The 27517-nt window shown below is 40.3% G+C and overlaps 1 protein-coding gene across 1 annotated transcript in view; it reads left to right on the forward strand.

Annotated features, from left to right (window-relative positions):
• The first annotated feature begins 2328 nt into the window (after positions 1-2328).
• The window catches only part of sntb2 (syntrophin, beta 2), a 33247-nt gene continuing 8058 nt past the window's right edge, over positions 2329-27517 (forward strand). The window contains exons 1-5 of the mRNA XM_073471501.1: positions 2329-3248; positions 21258-21477; positions 23176-23386; positions 24941-25083; positions 26301-26497. Coding sequence (XP_073327602.1) covers positions 2519-3248; positions 21258-21477; positions 23176-23386; positions 24941-25083; positions 26301-26497 — 1501 coding nt within the window. The 5' untranslated portion in view covers positions 2329-2518. The remainder of the gene's footprint in view (positions 3249-21257; positions 21478-23175; positions 23387-24940; positions 25084-26300; positions 26498-27517) is intronic.

Here is a 27517-nt window from a genome sequence, read left to right on the forward strand (position 1 = left end):
AATAAACATTGTATAGTTCACCTGTTTCACCAAACTCACTTCTCTAATGTCATCTGTTCAGTTGCACCATTCACATCACAGCAGGTGTGATCCCACTGCAACATGGACTCCAGTTTTACCTGACACATACCTGTGAAGTTTCATGACTGCATCCTGCAGGGCTGTGACATTATCGTTCAATAGATATGATGCAAAATACATCATTCAAAATGGCCACCATGAGGTGCTTTTGCAATGGCTCCATATCTGAAAATGTTCAGGGCCCCAAACTGTTCACAAAATTGATATTTCGTGAACTCAACAAAAAATAATCTTCCAACATATTTATTATCTATTATTATATAACAAAGTAAAACAAAACATTTGAAGTGATAACACATGGGGCCTGAAGGAAGAACTCTCTCTCACTGTGAGTAACCTTCAGTGTAATATTGATGACATGCTTATCATTTGCTGTAAAGTTTTGCTGTGGAAATGTTTTGTCATCTCAACATTGCAGCCTTATTTTTCCTGTGATCATAAACTGTTGTTCTTTCACAGAGTTAATTAGTTTTGACAGCTTATGAATGAAAATGAAATGTGGACACTAACTTGATTAAGATTAGAGGTAATGCAGCATATACATCAGCTGATGGTTCTTATAGACTTAAAGAAAATAACAGTGCCAAATCCTTGTGATTGCAACCATAGAGCTGTTAGTGGCTTCAAGGACAATGGACATAGTGACCTGCCAACAGTTCTCCTTCATGAGAGCTCAACTCCCCAACAGAACACCTCTATTGATTCATTACTGATGAGAGCTGCATTAAAACCACAATATGAAAACAACAGGTTGTAGTAGGCAGCAGTATCCATTAATAGAGCCAACACAGCCAGTGAACTTAAGAAGGCTTTGTCAGTGGATCTATAATGCGTCTGTGGACGCCCCGCCTCTATCATCATGAATAAATAATCTACAGGTCTACATGTCTATTGGCTCTTTCTGTCTGTCATCCGGCTCTTAGTTCACTCTACACACTGACAAGCCGCGTGAACATAGAATGAATATGATAGACTGAAACAGGAACCTGGTGGATTATACTTTCAAAATAAATGCATCAATCTGTGTCAATTTCATAACTGCTCCAACCGTGGCCTGATCCCAACATTACCTCAGTAAGGATTTCAGAGGTTCACAGACTAACTATTTAAACATTTGGAGGCATGTAGTGGCCCCTGGTAATGCAGTGTGTTTAGGGCCATTATGAATGAATGAATTTGATTCATTCATTCACAATGGCCCTTGATTTGAAGAGCGCTGAGAAGAGTACAGGCAGCTTGTGATAAGTGAAGTGCAAAAAAGACTCAGGTACACCTAGAAGTACAATGTAATAGTCCTGGACAGAGCCATGCCAGTTTTCTTGCAATTCATTTAATATTCAACAAATTTGTGAGTAATGCTTTTTTTTTAATGATCTACTTGAATTGTAAACATGCATACATAGGCTACATTAAAAGGAAAAGGTTCATCTGTCTCAAACAAATGCAGTGTACTATAACAATACAACAACAGTTAATCCTATCGAATGATCAGTTTTAGACGAACTGTTTCAGAGAGATGTCAGTTCAGGTGTACGGTCATTTTGGGAGCTGTAGTTATAAATTTACACTGACAGATACTTCAAATATTTTGTTTACCCACGATGGCTGAAAATGTCTGCAGGTCTCATGCAGTACTTCATCTCTTTATATGTAGGAAAAGCAACTCAAACATGGGTTGGATGCAGAACTGGGCAGAAGTAGTTAGAGACAGACAGCCTACATCATCCAGTGAGTCTTGTGATCGTTCATGAGACACAGTAAAAGCGTGTCGGATGGATGAGCCTCTTTACATGCTTGTCCCTGCGATTTTACTGCTTTCATTTACAACACAGGCGTAACAACATTTTCCCCGAAGAGTGACAAAATCTTAAGTTGGGAAATTGAGGATAGCAGATTTCCTTTCACTCATGGCTCCATGCAGGAACTGTTTCTGAACATTGCAGGGATAGAGCGCATGTGTGAACAGGCCCATGGCCCAATGCAAGTGCAGACATCAAAATTCCAGTTCCAGTAGAGTCTGCATCACTTCTGGGGGACACAGTGGTTGCAGATGTTTTCATTTTGGTCTCTTTTTAGACTCAACACTTTGGTCCAAAACAGATTTCGCGGCCATTATTTTATTTTGAAAGATCTGGCCGGATATATCCTTGCTTGGTTCTTGCTAACTTCCCGGTGAAGTGGGACAGCTTTAGAGCCTGAACTCAACAACAAGCCCTCCTCGGCTGGCCCATCACAGCCAGTTGTTCTTTTCTTTCTGCTCTCCCTGAGTTCTGGACTCCCTGTGTGTGTCCTCGCCCTCTGCCTGCAGTCACAGAGTGAGTGGGTGTGTCGATGTGCAGCCTAGTCGCTGCTTGTGCGCACTCTGAAAAAGAGGAAAAAGTTGATGATGAGTTTAGTGTGAAAGCGGCCCGCCTCAGAGCAGGCTAACCGTCCAAGAATGGCAGTTTGGACCCGAGCGGACAAAAACGGTCAACTGGACCTTCTGCTCCGGGACCGCTGGATCCGAGTGGCCGCCGAACTCACCCGAGAAACTCTGACTTTGACGGCCGAGGCGGAGGCAACCGGACAGGGGGGCAATCACTGGGACTACAGCAACTCTTCGGCGGGCCTGCGAAATGGCATGTCGAACGGAAACGACCCTGGAATGAGTCCGGGGAACCCTGGCCGCGGTCCGTCCTCGGGTCAGGACCAACTCCAGAACCAGAACCACGGGGGGCGGGGGCGCAGTGGCAGCCCGGGGCGCGGGGGCGCCAGTCGGGGTCAATACGACGGCAACTACGGTATAAACAGCCCCGGGAAGTACCCAAATAACGGCACAAACTCAGACTTTGGAAGCCCAGGCTCCAGCTACGGCAGCCCCGGGTCCAGCTTCGGGTCGAGACAGGGCGACTTTCCCGTCAGTCTGGACGGCTCCTCGGAAGCTGTGCGGAAAGTCCGAGTTGTCAAACAGGAGTCTGGCGGGCTGGGGATCAGTATCAAGGGGGGGCGCGAGAACCGGATGCCCATCCTCATCTCCAAGATCTTCCCGGGGCTCGCCGCCGACCAGAGCCGGGCTCTCCGGGTGGGCGACGCGATCCTGTCGGTGAACGGGAACGACCTCCGGGAGGCAACACACGACCTAGCGGTCCAGGCGCTTAAGAAGGCAGGAAAAGAGGTGACGCTGGAGGGTAAGTTGGCCAACGCGAGAACGGGGACTCGCAGAGGCCGAGATTAGACTCCCGTGGTCAGGCTGCACACCTCAGTGCTGCTCCTTAGTCACTCGGACGTAAACGGGTGTCAGTTGGGTTTTGTACTTTTTACACACATGAACACATAAACATGTAAGTCTAAACTGACCTTGCAGTCACTATCACACTAAAATACGTTCAAGCTTTCTGAAAAAACGGAGCATGTAAATAATAAACAAGATTACCAACAGTCACCAGTTGCTTTGTCCCCAGAAGTGAAAGTGAAGCAGTAGCCTACATTTAATACAAGAACATGTGTGTTATTGTAAGTGAACTGATGCTCCTGTTATACTCACAAGATCATTCATTCATCAGCACCTCACCTCTGGCACCATTTAAGTCAGAGCAATAGGATGAACACTGCCGCTAAAGCTTGATGACCTGACTCCACACATGTTCTGTGGGTTTGAACTTTCTGCCATAAAAATAAGCATTTGGATAACTCATTATGATACAGAACAGCAGACACACTGACATAAACAAACAGGCTCACAGCCACCTTGATCTATGACCAGGGGGAGGAGGAGCGGGGCTTAAATAATATCAACAGAACAGAAAGCCCATGATTAGTGTAAACAGCAAAGTAACCACAGTTGTGGTCTCAGTCACATTTAGATTCATTGTATCTGTATATTTGAATGGCTGTGGTTTGCTGAAGATAAGAGATTTGTGTCTGTGTGACTACACTGATACTGTCCAGGACAGAGACAGAGACAGAGAGACAGACATGCAAATGAACTTTGGGGAAATCAGCATGTTGTACCTCCACAAATAACAATATAACCACTTATATGTCATCATGAGAGAGTTTAAAGCAGAAGTGAGTCAAAGTGAAATTGTTGACGTGTCCAAAACAAACGCAAGTGAACCCACTGACCAATGTTAAGGATATGTGTCGATTACTGTATGTGAAAAGATGAAAGTTAGGTACATTTGATCATAAAATGTGTACGCATTGCATTTGGAGGATGAAACTCACATATGAGACTAGTATGTTCCAGTATATCAACACTTAATTAATTTAGATTTTGATTTAAGTATTAGATTTAAGATGTAATGTCTGCAGCCCAGTATGATTTGAATGCTGATGTCGGGTATGGAATCTGAAAAACTTTTTTAAAAAAATCTCATAGAGTGAAACCAGTGTCGGGTTGGGTTATGATTTTTGCCATGAACAAGCAGCTCTAGCGTTGCCCTATTTAAGCTAATTGTTTCAGTTTGGCACATTTGCTTTATGCATCAATAGTAGACAGGAAATGTTAGCAGCTAGCAGGTAAAGAATGTCAAACATCCAACAGCTTAAAAGACAGAGATTTTCTCAGGAGACCAAAACAGACCTCAAATGACATTTGTCATGTCGCAAGAAACACACCCTCAAATGAATGTGTCTGCAGCATGTGAAATTAACCAAATGTTTGCTAACCCATTAGCTATAACTTTATAAGCTGGTACGGTGGTTGTGTGTGTTTTGATGTATTTCTCTGTGAGGTAGTGTGATATCAGGAAGTCACCAGATTACAGGCAAGTCAACTACTGATGAGGCGTTTCAGGAGCAGAGTTTTCTGTGGGAGAGAGGAGCTTCTGTTGGAGCAGACTTTGACATCTTTAACTTTCAAGCTCCTTTACACAGGTCTCCTTTAACACACTGTGGTATCATTTGATATGGAGGAAGATTGTTGTCAAGGCTTTTGTCTATAAAGCCTATCAGTGCATCACAATTGCAAAGTATTCACTTGAACAGCTCAACAGAAGGTCGTACAAGGTCTCCTGAACGTAAGGTGCAAAGAGATGTGATCAACAAAACTGTCCACATATCAAAAAGCTGACTAAACTTCAGATGGAAGACCATGATACACAGACATAATAGGTGCTGGCTCATTATGAGAATGAACAGAGCTCCATGGAGATGAGTTCAGATCCCAAACTGTGCTGATTTCGAAACTGTTCAATCCTTAGAAAAGTGGAAAAGGAGTGAATTAGAGTGAGAGAGGCCACAGAGCCCCCGGGGTCCGGAAACTTCAGTCCAGGAACAGCTAAATGCAGTGTTTAATGGTTTGGAATGAACGCCGGATGAATGCTGACGAGCACCAATTGTGGTAACTAATCAATGTGACACATTTCCACTCAAGTCCAAATGAGGCCTGTTTTGTACCTCGGAAAAAAAAAACAGGTAAAATGTCCTTGACACTTTAAGCCATCCACGGGGCTGATTAAATAAGACCTGTGCATATAAATGGCTCAGCATCGGTTTCCCCTGATCACATATGATCTAAAATACTGTGTTGTTACAGGCAGTTTTTGTTTTTTCAGCTAGTTGGCGTAGATCTCTAGATAGGCACGTCCAAACGTTGCACAGAAAGTGAAACAGGATAATTTCCAATCTGCTGCTGGAATTTGCAACTGACATCGGTATAAAAAACATTTCCGGCACAGACAGGAGGATGTGCTGCCTCCTGCCACAGCCTCGGTCCAGACGTGGGCCTCTGTTTGGAAGAATGTGTCAGCTGCCTGTCACTGTTTGTCAGTTTGTTAGGCAGTGAGCTGTGTTGTTTGTAGACTGGCTCTTCGTCCCAGTCCACCTCTTTTCCTGGCGGGCTCCCACTGCTCTGAGAAAGAAACAGCAGTCAGATAGAACGAGGCTTCACTTTCCAGGACACTGTGCCGTGTAAACAACACATAAACCCCCAGATATTCTCACAATTAGCTTAGGTGGCCCACATTCCTGACCTCTGCTCGCATGTGCGTATTTAGGGCAAAGGTCAACACTGGCGGCTCTGGCTCCGATGAGTCTTGCTGCTCCACACTTGCAGCACACTTTCACTGACTTTTATTGCTGGTGCTACGTAAGGGAAGAGACAGTGGAGGAACACATCTGAGAAGGAGATGGGTGTCATAGAGGGCAGTGTCTTGTCTTGGAACAAGGGCTGTCACTGAGCCATTTAATGATTAGTAGCATGTTGCCTGAATATGTTGCCAATTTAATTTAGCGGCCTTTAATATCCAGCACCGCCTGTGGCCTGAGAATTGGCAACCAAACAAATGGGACAGCGTATCACTAAAGTAACGCCTAACTGCTGCTAACTGTAGCTGCAGTTAGCTAGTAAGCTCTGTTAAATGTACAGCTAGCCAGTGTATTAGCTAACCCTGGACATACTTGGAGCTCATAGCACTGGGCGAGTGTTGGTGTTGTTTACTATCGGACTATCACCTTTTAGGGTGCAAAATGGCCAAATGGAGCTAGCTGGTTAGTATGCTGGCTTCAGTAGATATCTCTGCAACATAATATATACTGTAGATGTCTTTAACATAACATCAACACTGTTATTTGTTCACATTTTGTTGATATTTTTTGTTAATTTCTGGATGTTTTAAACTAAAGGTCTTACATATTGCATCTTTAAAACTACATGGCACAAAGCTAAATTTTAGGGGCTGCAACTAACTATTATTTTCATCACAGATTAATCTGCTGATTATTTTCATGAGTAACTGATGAGTCATTTAATTTGTAGTGTCAAAAAATTGTGGAAAATGCTCATCACAATTTCCCAGAGCCCAAAGTGACATTCACATAGCTTCTTTTGTCCAACAAACAGTCCAAAACCAAAGCACTATTCATCTCCTGACATTAATAACTTAATTTAAAATTGGCCAGTATTCATAATATTCATAATGTATACATAAACACACATTTTTTGCAATGATTCCTCAAATGTGGTTAGCGAACACTTGGGACAAAGATATTTAATGGAGGAAGGGTAATTTAAAGTTTAACAATAAAGTTATTGTCTAAAATGAAACATTGCCCAAGCATCTTTTTTTGAATCATGTTCTGTAAAAAAAATTAAAAAAAGAAGAAGAAAAAGTATTTTTATATTGGCATGTGTCGGTCAACATATACACCAATACTGATATATCTGTGATAGACCAATATAGATCAACAGATATATTGGTTGGGCTCTTATAATAACAATGTAAAAGCAGCAAATCCTCTCATTTAAGAAGCTGGAACCTGCAAATGTTTGACATTTTTTTCTTGAAAAATGACTGAAACAATTAATCGATAATCAAAATAGTCGGCTACTCTTGTCTCTCTATCGACTAATCAATTGATCAGCTTATCGTTGCAGCTTTTGTAAATCCTATAAAGTCTTTATCTGTTTTAGAATGATTCAATCTTTTTTTCATCCAGGAGAGATAATCCTATCAAGCACCTTTGCACTTGATTGTAAAACATGTTTCAAGATATCCATTCTATACTAACAGGTCGGTTGCTTTGTTGTCACACTGTCTGAAACATCTATCAAGAGAATAATATCAGTGTCTTTGCTTATTTTGAGAATCAGACCAATTTTGCAGATGCAGTATCAATGTTTTTGTACTAACAATGGATTAAATGACTGCAGTTCTTTTTTCAGCCTTGGTTTAACAAATTATTAAAACTACAAAGGGAACAAGTGAGATCTTCTCTCCTAATGTTGCTTTAGTCTGAAAATACTTCTTAATATATTATCCAGTCATTTAGTCTAATACTGAGGCCAAGTTAAAGTCCTGTTTCCTCAAACCAAGTGAAAACATCTGCCAACCTGTTTTTTTATATGATTTTCATTTTCTTGACTTGAATTGCAGTTGTGTAACTTATTCTGTTTTGTTTTTAAGACGCTGATACTAGAAAATTCAAACATAGGACGCACTTAGAATAAATGGAATATTCTCACTTTATGAGATCATCACAAATCACTTGTTATGCTTTTTTTTTGCATCTTTATGCCCTTTGTCAGAGTTTACTTAGTTGATTTAGTAGAGCTGCAATGGTTGGAAAATTAATCAGTTAGTCGATCGAAAGAAAATTAATTGCACACTATTTTATTAATCAATTAATCATGTCAGTCCTTTTTCAAGCAACAATGTAAAAAAAAAAAAAAAAAAAAGAAGAAGATGGTTCCAGCATCTTAAACGTGAAGATTTGCCACCTTTCTTTGTCATTTATGATATAAAGAGTCTTTGGGTTTTCAATGCTGAATTTTTTGACATTTTATTGACTAAACAATTAATCGATTAATTGTGAAAATCATCAGCAGATGAAAATAATCGTTAGTTGCACCTCTATTTATGTGGGTGGGTTCATTCTCCAAGGACATTTAAATGAATGAATGAATGAATGAATGAGTGAGAAAGTCCTTCTTCAACTGGCGTTTTTTGTCCCGTTAACACATGACATACATATCCCGGACATGACATGCTGCTGGTTAATCCCCCTCCTCTCACCAGCTGACTGGTACACATAATATCCCACATGTCCAAATGATTAGTCGAAGCTCGCTGCAGCCCCTTGTGTCTTATTGGGTTAGCCTTAGCTGGTCTGTGGAAGGAGACGCAGGATGAGCCCTTTGTGTGAGTAATTGGAGGGATAAAAACGGCACATACCAGACACAGAGGCTATTGATGAAACGGGGACAGCCCTGACGAGGAACAGTTCTTTTCTTTTGTTCAAAGGCCAAAACTAGCCAAGCGTCCATTCACTGTGTCGCTTGCTGTCCTCACGGGGACAGATCTGCCACGGAGCATGAGTTTGCAGAGTTTGAAATAGGCCAAGCCAGTTTGTCAGCTCTGTCTCAGTGTGAGCTCCACTGCCTTTGATACCAATATGCAGATGTGTCTCTGGTATCCAGCTGTCAGGAGAATTTAAAGGACCGTCTGGAATGTGACAGAAACTGAAATGTGAATTACATGGGATTGCATTAGATGGGATGATGCAAATATAGTTAGTACAAAATACATTCATAGAAATAAAAGATTGATGTAAGTTGTCATTGCTCCCCGAATATTAGCAATTTTAATTCTGTCTTAAGAAGGAAACAAAAATGGCTCCATGAAGTTTGATTTATTGAATGAAAAGAATGTCATGGTTCAGTTCACATAATTTAACATAGAGACATACAGTTTTTTTTTCTTCCAAGCCGTAGTGCTATCTAACCATGTAGATAGCTTTTATTTTAAAACTTCAAACTTGTTTTTAAGACACTATTACATGTCGTATCAATGAAAACAGTGAGGTCAGAGAAACCAGATCACTGTGTATGTACAGAAGATATTCTGTTGACTTCCAGTGGCAGTCTAACTGCTATGAGGAGAACAAATTCAGTTTATTTAACCTCAGTTTTATTGGAATTGTTGGGAGAAACGGATATTTAAAAATCTATCCAACATAAAACCGAAAATATCTGCATGGCTGGATATCACTTTGGATAATGTTTTCATTTGGCAGTTGGCATCTTTAAATCTGCATTAAACATATTTTTACATAAACAATGGCTCAAATGACTATGAGTATTTGAAAGAAGTCACTCAGAGAGTTATCATCAACTCTGCAGTTCTTCTACCCTCTATGAAGCATTTTAGTGTCTTTACACTCATTGTTTTGGTTTTATGGCTGCAGCTACAGTTTCAGGTTAGTCTCACCAATATTAACAAACATATTTTAAACAGCAGGCAGTGTCCAATTAAAAAAAGCCCTGATAAACCGATTGTATGCTACCTTAGCAGCAACAAACAACAAACGGACAACATTTGTGACTAGCTTAGTATGTTTACAGGCCTTGGGCAGTAATAGTGCAAGTGTGAAAAAGTAGTATAAAGCCTTTTTTGGCTCGAGAAGAAGCTGCATGTAATCTGAGGAATTGCCTCCAGTGAAGTCACTCAGTGGCTAAGTTGCAGTGTGAGTAATGAAGCCACCACGTGTTGATAAGCAGTCCACTGGTCTAGCATTGCACTCCCATAACACTGTTAGACCTGTTAAAAACCAATTATCAAAATCAGTACAGCAGAAGCAGAGATATCAGTTTTTTTTATTCTATGCATTCTTCCGTTTTAATACCTGGTGCCAACATTACCCACAGTTCAACTTCCACTGAGTGACATCACTTGGGGCAATTCATCAGATTACATGCAGCTTCGTCTGGAGCCATAAAAGGCTTTATACTACTTTTTTCACATAATGGCCAAAGAGCAAAACCTCCTATCTACAAATATATATATGCATATAAAAAAAACTCCTATCTGCACTTTGCGAGCCACTAATACCTAGTCGGTATTGTTAACACATAATATAGTAATATAGTCCAAAAACAGTGTATTATGTATTGGGTATCCTTAACAAATATCATTCTGCAAGAAAACAACAAGTTTTTTTAGTTTTCTCAAAAAAGTGCATTTTTCAGATAGGAGGTTTTGCTCTTCAGCCATCAATATACAGTAGTTCTCCCCGAGACCTATTAACAAACTTTAATGTGTAAGATTGGTGAAGTTAACCTTTAAGTGCAGTGGCTTAACTACTGCTACTTAGCTACTTAGATAGAGATTAAGTTTTTGGCCACTCAACAAACAAACTAAAAACGTTTGACTACCTCAGTGAGTGATACAGTATGAGTCATTGTAATAGTTGCAGTGGCACCTCCCTCTGTAATGTGTAATTTAACTGTATTGTTATAATATAATACTATACACTTTTTTGGCACTAGTGACAAGATTACATTTTTGATTAATTATTCTAATAATCAACTGATTAATAAATAATCAAAATAACTTTAATTGCAGCCTGAATTTTGACCACAGCTCCACCACGGCAGATGACATCCAGTCTTTCCCTCCCTGCTGGGACTGACTGTGGATAAACCAGCATCAATCTGTGCCCTCCAGCCAACATGATGGGCAGACATTTGTAATCTTTAACAGTACACAATGATGAATGTGATTATTTTGTCCATAATCTGCTTTATCCTTTGTAGAAAGTTGGCACACATACTCAAATACACATTCAGGCCACACGCTGACCTTTAGAAAACTGATTTATGTAATTTCATAAATGTTACAGTGTGGTGTTGCAGATAAACATACTCGTGTGTTTACACTTGAGCAGCATGATTTCCCAAAGGTTTTTTCTCTGAACAAAATTAGAGCATGACAAAGAGGAAGGTGCAGGTGTGACTCTGTGTCTGAGGAGCCGAGGGAATACTTTTCCTTGTTATGATCTGCATGTGAGCGTTTGAGAGTTTAATATACTGCCAGGCAGTCTTGTATCTGTAGGCATTTATATTTGCAAAAGGTATCGCAGGACATTTAGGACATTTTTGCCTTAAAGGAACAGTTCACCCAAAAAAGAAAATTCCGCCATTATCTACTTACCCCTACGCTAATGGAAAGTTGGGTGAAGTTAGTCTACAAAACATGTCCGAGCTTCACAGCAAACAGTGTTGCAGAATTCTCCTTAACAACTGAAGGAGCTGGGGACTTCCTAAAATGCCTCCATAAAGCTCGTCCGATGTAAGTTTCCAGATCCCAAATTGATTTGAAAATTTGTTATTTACACCCTTTTTAAGTCAAAATCTTCACTGTAGCTACTAAGCTAACAGTGTTAGCCAAATCCCATATGAAGTGGGTGCACAAGCTAGACCGCACATTTAGGGTATAAATAACATCTTTTCAAATCAATTTTGGATCTCGGGGCTTCCAGAGACTTGGATTAAATGTAGATACAGAGAGGAATATGAGTAGAGAGGGATAACACTATGCCTGAACCAAACCGGGTCCATTGCAATCATATGGTACACATTTGAACCACAAGGTCACTAGTGTGCCAGTATGTGTAATTTCTTATGGAAAATAAATTGAAAAAGCATTTATAGGTAAAATAACCAAATGGGATGTCTGTTTTGGGCTAATCCAGTGTATTAAATACCCAACAAAGCAAGTGAGTTCATCTCATTGATATAAAAATCCAATATTAACATAAAACACTCCTGCTCTCAGTCATGCAACATTGCCTGCCACAGCCTAATGCAACCAGAGATATTAGGTAGAAATGGTTAACCCAAAACTCTAAAGGTATTGCCCAAACCATAGTCTCCTGTGACATCCTGTGACCAGGAGGAATTGACCGGATTCTGACAGCCTCCCTTCATCTCCAGCATGAATGAAATATTGAAGCTCAACCTTTTAGGTGTGTTACATCTGAGAAATGATGATGAAGCAGAGGCAGCGTGACCACTGAATGTTGATGGAATATCATAAATGGAAGCTGTTGTTTATTCACAAAGCTGTTAGTAAAGAAGCCCATTGTTTAAATGAGACAAGTCCTGGGTTAGGGTCTGTTTCACTTGAGACATGTTGACACCCAGGACAACAAGGTATAATAATTAAGGGTGCTCCGATCAGGATTTGTGGGGCCCATCACCGATCACCGCAAGTAGTATTGGCCGATACCGAGCACGGATCAGAAGGATGTTTCTTCACTTTATTGTCATGCATAGTTGTTAGTTATAAGTGGCATTGTAAAATCATTGAAATGATGAGGAAATAAATATTTAGATTTATTTTATATTGATTGAAGGAAAACAGTATTTAGAAAAAGTAAATAGGACAAAGAACTGAAGAAAGATTTTGTGTCTCAGTCTTTGTACTGAGGTCTTTGTGCCCTGAGCCACTACTCCACCACCTGGTCACCGCTTGTACCTGGTTACTTCAGATTGATAAAATGTACACAGATGCAAAGTGTCTCTCACTCCAAACTCAAAGTACTTTCACTTACTAACTAGGTTGTGTTGTCACGCAGCTAAAGTACTTCAGTATATTTACTTAGTGTTAACTTGTGTTGTCACATTAAACTGCAGTTCACAGTTTAACACTTAATGTTCCTCTGAATGGTTCTGCTGTTTTTAGCACCACTGTAAGCTATTAGCTCCGTCAGCTGTTAGCATCAGTTGCTGTTTGCTCTCATGCTGCAGGGCTTGAAACAAACAGCGTTACATTGTCCCCCCACTCGGGACGACAGAAAATGTGAATAGTCAATCCCAAATGATAAACTGAACTGACTCCTTCTGACTACAGCGGAGCGCGTCTTCTAATGCTGTTACCATAGTTATCTCTCTCAGTGCTAGTTAAAATCAGTGGCTTTGCATTACGAGAATTGTTCCACGGTATCGGTGCATCTGTCCCCTCAGTAACAAACAGCTGGTTGACAGGACCTTGCAAATATATTGTGCTGGTTGAACCAGGGGGGCACTGAAAATCTGTACCGATATTGGCAGGAGGATAGCTAGTGAGCTGTTAGCCAAAATGCAAAAATAGGCAGATTTCTACATAATGTTGCTTTAAAGTGCAATAGTGCAATTAATGAATGATAGCTGAATTCTGTTCAGCTGCTTCAGTGTCACAGCTCCAGGGTATGCTTGATCAGATCAAAAGTGTGTATATTAGTTTCGAGCGGACACAGAACCCCCAGTCTGACATCATGTGAAGGAACAGGTTTCCAATCCATCCGGAAAGAACTTTTGAAGGACTCGGGGCCCCTTCATGGTCCTGGAAATGTTTGTGCTGGCTCACTCTTACACTGTCATGACTTACTGAGGTACTTGAGTGGAACAAAGCCAATGTAAATGCCAGTATTTAATCAATCATCAAAATAGTTGCGGAGTTAACAACTTATTGATTATTGGACTAATAGTTTTAGCACTATTACTAAGGAAGTAGTAAGTATTAAGTTGTTAAAACCAGAAAAGTGAACAGCAAAATTCCTGTTAAATGAGAACTGCAATGTATTACACTGGTTAAATTACAATATCAGCCATCGAATAACAGTGATAAGTAAAAACTGTACTATATGGCTGTACTATAAGTGACCCTCCTTTAGAAATGTGTGAACGTACGGTATCTGAACGTGTGTGCTAGAGGAGGGACCCCATAAGGACATCTACCCAACACACACACATACACATATGCTCTCTCTATTGGGGCTGCTTTCTAACACATTGTTCTCATTAGTTCTCTGGCAGAAACAGACTTTGAGGGAGGGGGGAGGAAGAGAGGGAGCAGACAAGATTAAGAAGGAAAAGACAGAGGTAGAGAGTAAAGACTTTATGAGAGGTGTGGGAACAGAAAGGAGAAGAATGAAGAAGAGCATGGGGCAGGAGAGAGGTGAGAGATAAAGGGATGTAGATAGAGAAGGAGGAACGGAAGAGAAGAGTGAGAAGGAGGATTAAGAGAAAAGAAATGAGGGAGGAGAGGAATGAGGGAGAAAAGCCTGAGGAGTGAGGAGAGAGTTGTAGGCCAAACCACAGGGGAATTTCTGGCCAGTTTTGGGGGGAAAAATACGGAGGCTGGGGTCTGACCGCCTGACTTGCTGCTCTGCAAGCTATTATTTCGGCCATCCCATAAGATGATTACTTGTGCGTGGTTGTGTGTGTGTGTGTGTGTGTGTGTGTGTGTGTGGTGAGAAAGAAGAGAGTAAAGCGGTCTGAAGGCAGATAGTTTTACGAGTAGCTTTGCACCACAACTAACGCCACAATCAAATATGTGTTGAGTCAGACCGTTCTGCCTCCTGCATGTAGAAGAGGAGCTACATGCTATCTTGTTTTTTCTTCTCTCCAGCAAGGAATGAAGGGAAGCAGATGAACTGGCCTCATGGGATGCTTGTTGGCGTCTCTCTGGAAGCTCTCTTACACATTAATGTAGATGCATACACAGAAGCAGAAATATTTGAGCACACACGAACACACACACCACACATGCATTGAGCTGGTAGTCCTCTGTGTACAGACCTAATTAGCAAAAGTAGAGCTGAGTGGCAGGCCTGAGAACTAATGAGTTCATTTAACAGCATCAAAGGCAAGAAAGACAGACAAACAGACATGTGATGTAAACAGAAAGCACTATCCGTCTGGGATACATGGGAAAACAAAGAAAAGCTCTAATGATGCTATAAACATCTTAAGAAGATCTGCTGTTATTTCCCAAATTCCCAAAATTGATGTAAAGCGTTCAATTTTCAAATTTTTTTGTTCCAAGCTTGGGATAATTCACAATTTTTCTTTTTTCTTTCAAAATGCCATCACTATGCATATTCAAAAAACAGAAATGGCTATACTGTCAGTATCAAATTCGTCACACTAAATGCACTAAACAACTTTGAAAGTCGTCAGATCGCCATCCCTTTCCCTAACTCCCAATTAAAAGGCAAAAAGTTGTGTAGAACTCTTTGCCTTTCAGTGGGAGTCTTGCAGTCGTTGTGGTTTCCACACTACACACTACAAGATCCGTGACACGGGAATGATACAAACAGTCCGCAGTGCACTTTCCCACTGCATACAAACAGTATGCAGTGGGAAAAAAACAGGGAAAAAAAGGAAATAATGAGAAGAGTGGATTAGGATGTGTATATGTATTCTGACATTAACTGTTGGTTATTATTGCGCCTGCTCCAGATGCCTGGTTAGACTGGGTTCAGAGAGCTGTTGCAGATGACAGCAGAGGAGGGAGGGAGAGAGGAGAGGGAGGTCTGCTATAATTGGCTGTGCTTCATACCTGGCTGCCTGAACCGTCTGCAACTCCGTCAGATATTTAGCCTCGGCAAGCTGTTCCCAAGCGCCGGGATGGGGTCTTTGATCGAGCGTGCGCCGATCTGCTCCTGATTTGGGGCTTTTTGCTGGTCAGCCCCCAAAATCTAAGGGCTAAAATCTTGTAGTTTGAATTATCACTTTCAGAATCGACAGCTGTGACAGCTGACTTTTTTGCACGCTATACTACTTCTCCTGACTTCCTCTTTTGCTGCTGTAATAACTACTACAGCCAATAGAGGTCACCGCCTACCAAGAAACGTCAATACGGGTTGTGCTGAGCTGCTTTCATTGTCGACCTATATATATATATATTTTTTTTAGCCCAACTATTGGATGGATAACAATGAACTTTTCTACAAATATTCATGGTGCACAGATTATCTGACTTTGGTGATTCCCTTAGCATCACCATGACATTTTTGGCTTATAGTGACAACAGTTAAATGGACTGCCCTGAAATTTAGTCCATTCATGTTCCCTTTAGGATAAATTGGAATTGCTTTAATGATCCTCTGAGTTGTCATTTAGCAACATCCTGAGGTCAAATTTTTCATTTGTATGGCTAAATACCTGCAAAACTTTATATATTATATTCCAATCGGCCTCATCTGTGCTTTGCATTTAGTGTGACGAACATGGTAAAGGTGCCACCTTCTAAACAAAGCCTCTTTGTAGTGTCTTTGTGAGCATGTTAGCATGTGTTAGCCTGCTGAATCACAGAGCGTCTAGCATTGCTGTTGACCAGAAAATTTGCAATTTTGCTTCCTCAAATTTTTCAGCCCTGTATTTTTGGAGCAAAACCAACAAACCAAAAGGTATCAGCACCAGTATAACAAAATGTAAAACAATACCCAACCCTATCATTATGTATCTTCAGATATAATGTTGTTCATGTAATGCTAGCAGAGTTCATACAGGATGACACATTAGTCATACTGCAGCACATTGTTGTCAATAGTACTAACGAGGTAAAGTGTAGCAGGTAGAAACAACACAATAGATAAAGTTTGCTGTTCTGTTTGCAGCTGCATCTGTTAAAAGAGGCTACATCGCATGACGTTGGATTTGATTTCTTTAGCGACATCAAAGACCGTAACTGTTCCCAGCCCTGTCATTTAGACCCAACAAAAAAAACAAAAAAGAAAATGAATAGAAGCAGATGTACAGTGGTCAACACTGCCAACAAATTACACAACAGAGCATTCATAAGCCTTGCTGCAGCACACAACTTAGATTCAAGAAATGTTAGTTGTGAAGTTATCTGACAACACAATCTAAAAGATATGATTAGAAGCTTTTTATACACCTTACAAAAATAAATCATAACCAGAAAAAGAGGTTTGTCATCACCATATTTAGATTTCAGGTTACTACTCCACTCCAGTGTCATCCATTCCTCTCTTAGTCATGCTTTTAGCCATTGGCCATTTGGTTAGGGTGTCTTCAGTTACAGAACACAAATTATCTACTTGTCTCTTTGTTTACTGTATCAAGTGCAGTGCTACCAGTAACACAGCATTCCATTTTTTATATATATAAAAAAAATAATTACACTGAAAACAATGTATCAGGTTGAAATCCAGCCAACTTCTATCGGGGAGCAGGCTTGTCTGCTTGCCATCAACCAATCAGTCACAAGAAAAGCAGTTAAGTAACCTGTGTCAGCCCAAAATAGTTCTATTGTCGGATGATGCAATGATTCTTTGCACAATCAATAGTGTTGGATGCTAGTAGGATATGCTTTTGATTGTTGCAGGGCTGTACACATCATAAAGTAACAGCCAGTTAACATTGCCATTGCATAATCACTCCTACTCCTCTCCCATTCCTGGAAGATGTTTGCCTAAATAACTGATAAGCATCACCTTGATATTTTAAGTGTTACTACTAGCTTCTTTGAGTATTGTTGATAGTGGAGGTCAGTTGGAGGTCAAAGGTAACTAACCAACAGAATCTTCAAATCCGGTGACAAGATTAATATTTGGGAACTCTATAAACATAAATATGTGCGCAGGCCCGAAATTGCTCACCGATTACTCATAATGATAATTACCTGCTGATTAATCAGAGCTTGCACTCTTCTCTTTCCAGAGAACAGCCTACACTAGATTCTTGCTGGCTCATCACTTTCCACAATCTTTTCCTTGCTATGTCGATGACACTGATCTTGACGTCTCTATCAACTCTTACACTCAAGTTTGTTCAGACATGCCTGACATCCAACTAAAGATGTCAAGACGACACCTTTAGTTGGATTTGTGCTCACTACTGAAAGGCCTACTTAAACACTGATAAGCACAGTACAGTAATACCCAGTGAGCTGCTCATCTAGTATTTGAAGATATAAACATGTAAGACCACAGAGAGCTTTGGGTTTGCGGATGGAAAATATCTCCGCTGAACATCTCTACACCAATGATTATCAGGCTGAAGGTCGGTCCTTTCAGCAGAGACGTTCTCTTCCATATGACCCTCAGACATAAACATGGGCATTCAGGAATGCTTTCACACTCACTTACTTACTCCAAACCACTTGCGTTTGCAGAAATTATCCCAGACCTTGTTGTTATGGGTGGTGTGGTTAGGAGGGCCGGTGAAATGAGGCTCCATTTTTTGGCTAGTTGCCTCAGCATTACTACCATCCCCGCCCTTCACTCTGAGTCATACTGTACATATTATAATGTACACATAAGAATGCAAGGACTCATGCACGGTGCAACTCTCTCTGTATCTATAACTCAGTCATAAACTCTATGTAGCTCTTGCTGAGCCAGCCACATTAGAGTCATACACAAGAACATTGCTGTAGACTTTATCTTTATTTCTCTTGCTCTCATGTGCGCACGCACACACACACACACACACACACACACACACACACACACACACACACACAACCTGACATCTCAGTCTACATTCAAGAATGACCTCACCCTCTTAAGAGTCTTGTTTCAGGTTTCATACAGCAGACCGACCCAATTGTCTAACACACACACATACACATACCAAGACACTCTTTCATTTCTCATATTCAGACTCACACGTATTGTGCACACAAATAGAATAAGACAGCATGCATTGGAGGAAACACAGGAGATAAAATGAGCATGTACAATGGATGATAAAAGAGTGCAGGAGCAAACGAAAGCACGTGACATGGTGCTGGTAGGGGTGGGAGGTGTACAAGGCTGCCAGTCCAAATTTGGAAAGTGAATCCATCACATCAGAGCAAAAGCCATTCTTTTACAAACATCCAACCTGGCAAGCTCACAGCTGTATGGCTGACTGAACTCTTGTTTTTCTAAGATAATTTCACACAGGGGGACTAATATGTCCTTTTAAGATAAGCTAGAAGACAGCAGTAACTGTTGACATTTCAAGCTCTTGGCGGAAATATGATCATTGTCCTTTTGTCCATGTGATTAAACTCACACAGGAAAAAGTCTCTTTTCCATCCCACATGAATTAACAAGGTGATTGTTGAGAGAATCAAACCACAGCTTTCTCCAACAATGTTTAAAGCTCTGACCCTAACTGGGCCCAAAAGTATATTTAAAAGCAGTTTAAATGCTGACTTCGTTCAGAAAACATCCCAGAGTGTTTCCTTACGGCCTGGTTTATGGCTGGCTGCTCCATACTGTATATCCTCAGTGACTGGATGTTATTGAGTGGAATCCCACAGATGGTCAAATTATCAACAAACTATTTGCTCAAGATCTGGAGATATTCAGCAGCTGTCTTACTTTAGTTTGGGCTATGGTTTGCTTTACTCCAAAGTACAGAAAACTGCTGTGTTTATTCTATGATGATAAGGAAGAATATTTATGGATCTCACATATTTGTGAAAGATTTGACTTAATTTGGTGAGTTAGGAGGAGGATTATCGGGCGGGGAATGATTTTTGGCTCTTGTTGTTTCTCTTTACAAATTTGCAAATACAGATCACAGAGCTTTTTTAAGGAGTAATTGAAGCCATAAGTGATTCAGGTGTTACTTTACTCAGTCTTTTGCAGCTTTATAACATTTCAAATTAAAGTTTATTGGGTTGAACATTTGGCTGGATCAAATTTGGAGTTGCAGTATTTTCATTAGCAATCATTTGCTTTATAAAATGGTCTATAAAGGTGGTCTATAAAAAGAGAAATATGGCCATCACAATTTACCAGTTTTAGGTGCCATCTTCAAATTGATTGTTTTGTTCAAGCAAGCATCCAAAATATATTCAATCTACAATGATGTAGAAGAAACAAAAGCAACTTATATCCACAGGTGAAAATTGGAGCCTATTTTGCTTGATAAAAACATTTCTGTAATTGTTTAGAAAAATTGTTGTGAATTAATGTTCTTTCCGTTGATTAATCCACTAATCAATTTAGGGTTACTGCCATGAGCAACACTGATTCTTCTAGAAATATTACACTACACAAGTAGGAATCAGCACATGGGTTTTGTAAAGCAAGATTTTTATTTCAAATTATTACCCGACATTACAGTTTTAGTGTCTTTCAGGTCACTCTTTTGGTTTAGGGCCGCTAACTGTTTTCAGCAACAAAGCTGACAAAGGGTAAGCAGACGGGCATCTAGGCTTGAGCACTGTAAAAACAAAGCCACGGTACCCTAGCCACTCAACACAGCAGACAGACAGTTAGCTAGCAGGTGAATGTAGGGGAGCATTTAACAGCTAAAGAGCCAAATATTTATCTCAGGAGTTGTAGAAGACCAAAACAGCTTAAAGGATATGTAAAAAAGCAGATTGCACATCAGCCACATGTAGTTTATAATGGGATTTTATGTTACTGTTGTACTGTTTATTCAACTTGTTCTGCTCCCCCAGATGCAGAAATAATTTATTGCTGCTTTCAAATTTGAGCTTCGGACATCTGATGTAGTATATGTGCTAATATGAAGTGTCTTTAATTTTAATATCTTGATAAAAACAAATAAACAAAACATTGGAGGTATTAAATACTCCTAAGATTCTACTTTCCCTAATGTAAAATATCTACTCAACCCCATGCCAATTGAAGGTTGGGTGAAGTTTTGTAGTCCACAAAACATTTCTGGAGCTTCACAGCAGAACAGCGTATTAAATGTCCTCTTACTTCTGTTTCCTAACTTCAGATAACCTCATTGACTAGCAGATCGGATCTATACTAACAAACCAATAGAGTGATGTAGACAACTATGATGATTAGACGAATCACTTCATGTGGCTCTTCCTTGGTTGACATATTCTAAACAATGCCAAAAAACAACTATCTTTAATGCAATACTGTGTTTTAATGGTAAATGAAAATAAAGCGACCCAAAGGCTATTTCAACGTTAGCTGTAGTCTACAGGGCACTTCAAAACTGAGAGAAAGATCACAATTTAGGAGTGGATTATGATTGTGTTGAAATAAATTGTGATATTCAGATTACCCACCACTATATGGACACTGAGCTACTGTACCAACTGAGTGGCACTCATACCACATTGTAATGGCCATACATTGGATACACATCAGTTATATGTGTTATATTTATATCTTATATCCTCTTTTATGTTCCTCCACAGTGAAGTACATCCGTGAGGTTTCCCCGCTCTTCAAGAAACCATCCCTGGTGGCCGACCTGCCGTGGGACGGCATCCGCCCACAGTCACCCAGTTACAGCGGTAGTGAAGACTCCGGGTCACCCAAACACAGCAGCTCCTCCTCCTCCAAAGACAGAAAGGTCATAAGCCTAAAGATGTGCTTCATCAGCAGGAACCTCACCATGCCAGATTTGGAGAACAGGTATGACATGAGGCTGCTCAGTGTTTGTGTGTATTCTGGAGAGAAATAGCTGAGCATGTGGGAGTTTAGATGTGGGTGGATTTGTTTGCGCTTCACTGCTGGGTGTGTACGAGTTTTTTCAACTTCTGTTCATTAGATGGGAATGTTTGTTCTGTAAGAGACAATGAGCACACACATGCTCTTTGTGTTTGTGGATATTAAAAACATAATCCAAAAAAGATCAAAGTGAGATGCATGAGTGATAGACCAACGTTGATAAAGGACATTAACTTTGAATGAATCACTATTGCAACCACTGCTATAATTGCCTGCTGTTGTATTTACATAGTAGCATGTTTACCAGGCCATTATATTGTGCGTCTGTCATATCCTAGTTTCAACTTAAGTTCCTCTTTGTCAGTGCCGTTTGTTTCTATTTTTCATATGCTGTCACCATTTTGTTGATATGTTAAATAATTCAGCAGGTTTTTGTTTGACACATCTGCAGCTTGAACACAGGCTTTATGAGTTGTCTCAGCCTACTTTGACACTTTCTTACTTACTCTTTCCAATGAAAGCAATGTATCTGATGTCAGCTGAAACATATTAACAAGATTCTCCCTTTAACAAAGTATAAGATGTCTTCTGCATTTCAAAAGTAATCCAGTGATAGTTGTTAGTACATCTAAGGTAATATTTCAGACAGGGAATGATAGTACTTAATGCTGCGTGACTTTTCATGGCACAGATTCGCCAATATTTAAACAAATATACAGGCCGATTAAGTCCAAGTCCCACAAGTGCCTTTAAGGACTCTGAAACTCAGAGCTCACACGTGTTCTTAACGACTCTGTAAGGACACTCCCACACAGGGTTCAAAAGCCTGCGACTCCCCTCCAGTTAGTTAGAACTGAAGAAGCCTCTTGGATCAGAGGTGACACATCTTCAAGAGACTGAAACAAGTCCAGCTGCCTATGATACAGCACTTAGATTAAACAAATATAGGGTTCAGAAACAAACATGGGTGGGCTAACAGTCCACACTATCCCCACAGAAACATTATACACTAAGTATTATACAGCATGAAGCAATAGCACTGACTTTTCACTCATCGTTTTGTTATCCTTTTATTGCTTTTTGGCAGAAAATTCATATAGTGGTCACAGAACATGTATAGGACTACTCACTCACTTAGTTGACATGTGAATTTGAATATCCTTTCATAGACACATAGTCGCAGACACACAGTAGATTAAGCTTGATATATATTTGATAGCATGTTTCAAGTATATTTAAAAAAATAAAATGTATTTTAAATGGTAATTGCATTTATATCATGCTTTTCTGGTCTCCCTACCACGCAAAGCGCTTTTCAACTTTGCAACACATGCCACATTCACACACAGATTTATACACTGGTGGCACAGGCTGCCATGGAGCTATAAAGTGTTTCCTGAACAAAGCGTCCCATTCACACACACTTACACACTGATGTAACAGCCATCAGGAGCATTTTGGGGTTCAAGCACACTTTGACATATCAGTCTCACAAATAACAAACAACTTGCTTGTTGGGCAACCCCCAAACTTAGAAATTCTAACCTTAATAGTCCACCTTTGTGACTGTGAATATTTTTTTTCCATGAGGTGTGTACACTTTTGTTTGTTTAGTCTCTGTATGGAGCTGTTGTTAAAGACCTTACATTTTTCCCCTTTCAGACTGTTGGAGCTTCACTCCCCAGACGGCCAGCACACGGTGGTGCTGCGCTGTAAGGACGCGCCCACTGCCAACTCCTGGTTCACTGCCATCCACACCAACATTGCCGCCCTGCTGCCACAGACCCTGGCTCACATCAACGCCTACCTGGGGGCCTCATCCCCGGCCTCCACACACCCCCATCTCAAACACATCGGCTGGTTGGCTGAACAGGTATTTTCAGCTTTGTTTAGTTTAACAGCTGCATGCTATCTTATATAGGTAACAGTCCTTTTCAGTTGCTAAGGGGTAATTGCTAATTGCTGTTGCTAATCTTTAAATATTAGATTCTGTGCAGCATCACAGAACAGGATGAAGACAAGAATAAAATAAATAGAGAATCTTAAAGCCATCAAACACATGAATGGTAATACAGCAAATGACTACATACAATAAACAGTAAACTAGCAATGACACTAATTATTTTTGTATTTCTTTAAGGTAATATCATACATCCTGGGCCCTGTGGCAAAGGAAATAACACTGTAAAGTTTTCTGTTGTTGTTTTTTATCAACACATGCTCAGATGGTAGTTTGGGAATAAAGTGCATTTTAAGTGTAGATAAATGTATAGTTGAAACACATGTTGCTCTCAAAGGAAATGGTATCAGTGGTTTCCAGCTTAGTTTGCTGTTGCATTACATCTCCGTCACTGCAAGACCTACCCAGACCTCAAACATAGACGCTGGCATTTCTGCTGTAACGTAACAGCATCACACAGGAAGAGTGTGTTTTCTTGAATTAGCTTTGGTCCTATATTTAAACATGCCTGTTGAATAGTCACAGTGAATCAGATTCTTGCGCTGAATGATAGCTTTTCACTTTGATGAAGTGTTCATTCAAGGTCAGGTTGAATGTATGGATGTCTGCCTCTGTTTATCCGGATGACGCTCAAATAGGAAACACCAATGGAAGTTTCCGTTGTAATGCACTATTTCCTGTAGAGCCCACCAACTCACCAGAGTCGCACTCACAAGCACGCTGTCTGTTTTAATGTCGCTGCTTTTCACTGTAATTCCACCGACACTCAGCCGTGACTCAGACAAACACACACCGCCCTATTTTTACCTCAGTGGCGACAAAATCAGGTCAGACTGTCAGGATGAGCTACTTAACCCTTCTGCAGCTGCACATACTACATAACTTCACCTGTACACTATCAAACTACATAACTACACCTGTACACTGTCAAACCACATAACTACACCTGTAGTTGTAGAAGGGCCCTAATTATGGAGCACCACAAGAGTCACAGAAATAGTAATAAAACATTTCATTTATGAATAACTAATTGTACAGTAAAAATTGACATATATTAATTTGTTTGCAAATGTATAGACTAAATGACAAAATAATTGTTTCATATTTTACTGGGAAATAAAGAAGAAGAAATATTATAAGAAATTCTAATAACAATTTAAAAATTAAATATTATTCCATCAATAGATAGTTCAAATTAAAAGATAGAAAGATTAATACATTTTTATTAATTGCCATTTTTCTTGTACAGTTAATTTTAGATTGATGAATTATTATTAGTGGTCTGGGATATAAATTACAGTATTGCTGCCTTTGAATAGTAGATTTACAGTAAACCCAATGGTAGAAATAATGGCAGAATTGTACATTTGTAAACAAAACATGACATACAAAATGTCATTTTGAGAGTTTACATTGTTTTGATCTATCAGTTTAACCTATCAGTACTGTAATCTTGTCCTCCTTTAGGTCCAGCTGGAAGGTGGACGGCAACAGTACAAGCCAGTTGTCATGGCACTCACAGAGAAGGACATCCTGCTGTTTGAGTCGGTGCCGTGGAGCAGAGAGTCCTGGTCCATACCTCTGCTCACACACCCACTGCTGGCCACAAGGTAAAGACAACAGACAGCAGTGTGACCCTACTAAAGCCACAGCCAGCCACAATGCTTAAATCGTACTGACTGGTTCACTCTCCATCGGTCAGGAAACAGTTGACATCATGCTATGGCAGGAATGAGAATCACACTAAGAACCTCTCACATGGTGCTCCTTAACAGACTTTACCTTGTGCTCAGAACACTTCACAATCATCATAATTGTGAAATTGGGTTGTCATTTCTTCTTTCATGGTACAGATGTTCATATTTACATTTAAATAGATTTGCATGGGACATTTAAGCAAGTCTACTGTTGATTCTGTGCAAGGTTTTAGTAAATATATACTGTCAACATATGTTCAACAAACCTAACTTATGTTAAGTACCTGGAAGTTAACAGTTTTTCTCACATGAAAATGAAAGTGAAAACATATTGCTAGGTTATCACCACAGTCAGTGGTGACCTGTTCAGTGTGGGAGGAGAGAGGTTTCACATGATGCAAATGTGAATTACGTGATCTTTCTTTCTGGGGAACTTCAGCTGGGAACCCCCACAAGTGAAAAAAGGAATTAAACAGTATTTACAGTATGTCAACACCCAGTACATCACATTGAGGAAATTACACAGACCAGGAGCCCTCGCCAACTTCAGCAAACTGGTTAAGAGGAATGAGCAATTACAATTAAAGGTCCAGTATGTAGGATTAAGGGGGATTTAGGGGCAGAAAAGGACTCAATTATTCATAATTATGATTTTGTTGGTGTGTAATCTACTGAAACTAAGAACCATGGTGTTTTCGTTATGTCTGAATGAACCCTTTATACAGAGGGACTGGGTCCTCTTCATGAATGTATTATTTAGACCTGGATACGCATTGTTTCCAATTTTCCCAGGTGGCCACTCACTGTATTACAGCAGAAAATTCCCCTGCAGACCAAAAAAAATGTTCCCTATGGAGCACCATTATAAAAGTGACGTCTGTAAACTGTTGACGGAACACCTTGAACTACAAACAAGGGCAATAATGACTCCTTCTAGTGTGGACTTTTGATCCATGGAAGATTTATATTCACCATAGATGAGAGTGAGGTGAGGGGTGTTCAGTTGGTTGCAATCTGCAACCACACAGCTAGATGCCACTAAATCGTACACCCTACTCTTGCCGATGCAGGTTATCTATATGAGTTGTCTCTGAGAATGTTAAATGTGTCTGTAATGTGTCACCCTCCAGACTGGTCCATTCCGGCAACACCCGGGGTTCTCCCGCCCAGGGTTCAGAGCTGGTATTCGCCACTCGGACGGGCACAGGGCGGGGAATCGAGTCCCACATCTTCCGAGTGGAGACCCACTGGGATCTGTCTTCATGGACACGAGCCCTCGTTCAGGGGGCGCACGCTGCCGCCGAGCTCATCAAAGAAGTCTCCATTGGTGAGTGTGTATGTGTCTGCAATAGATGGTTAGTCTGTAGTAAGAGCAAGTCATCACCAGAATTTCCTGTACATCCCTACTTTTACTTAAAGGTTAAAAAGGTTAAAGGTTCACTTATTTGTCATTTTACAACACCAGGGTTGTAGAACAAAACTAAGTTTAGTCCCTTTGCGCTATATAAGAAAAGAAAAAACAAAAAAATATATTTTATATGGTGCGGAGTGCAGAGGATAAGTTCAGTAGTATCACAGCCTGAGGCAGCTGCTCTGTTGTCTGGTGGTATGGCATTGGATACTTCTGTATCTTTTGCCAGATGGCAGCAGGGTGAACTGACTGAAGTATCCTCTTAGTATCCTATATCAGCTGCAATGAGTTTTTATATATTGTATGCAGTGTTTTATCTAATTTTTATATGTAATCTCTGTGTGGCTCTATGAGATGAACCCACAGAGAATTGTCACCAACTCTGCGGGACCACAATGCTCTACTGGGCATTTTAGCATCTCTCAGCTGGTTGTTATGGTTTTCACAACTTGGTTCACTTTCTCTGCTCTTGCAGGCAGCTGTTTTCAACAAAAAAATCTCTCTTAAACCGTCTGTGCAATACCTGCACAGGACCAAACAGCAGACATACTAGCTGGTTAACATAGTGGAATTTTTAGCAGCTTTGAACCAGGTATTGCCCTCAAGAGTTCGTGGACCAAAACAGAGCTAAAAGAAAAGTGAATATTGGACACAAACATGACTCCAAATGAATGCTAACATTACTGTGGCTGAAAGTATAAATAGTAGGGGTGTGTTGAGATCTCATGCCACGTCAGACTGGCAGCCTGGCACTGTTTCTATCTGCTTTTACGTCTCAGTTATAGACAAAATGAATGAATAAAGTCACGTTTTGTCATGTGTTGTTGGTAATTGCTACTTCAAAGTATAAAGAAATGATCCTGTTGTCTTTGCAACAGCGGTGCCAACAATAATACCACTTTATGGTGTCTGTTTCCACTTTAAAATAACATTATA

Source organism: Pagrus major, chromosome 8 (genome assembly GCF_040436345.1).
Source record: "Pagrus major chromosome 8, Pma_NU_1.0".
Taxonomy (NCBI): Eukaryota; Metazoa; Chordata; class Actinopteri; order Spariformes; family Sparidae; genus Pagrus; species Pagrus major.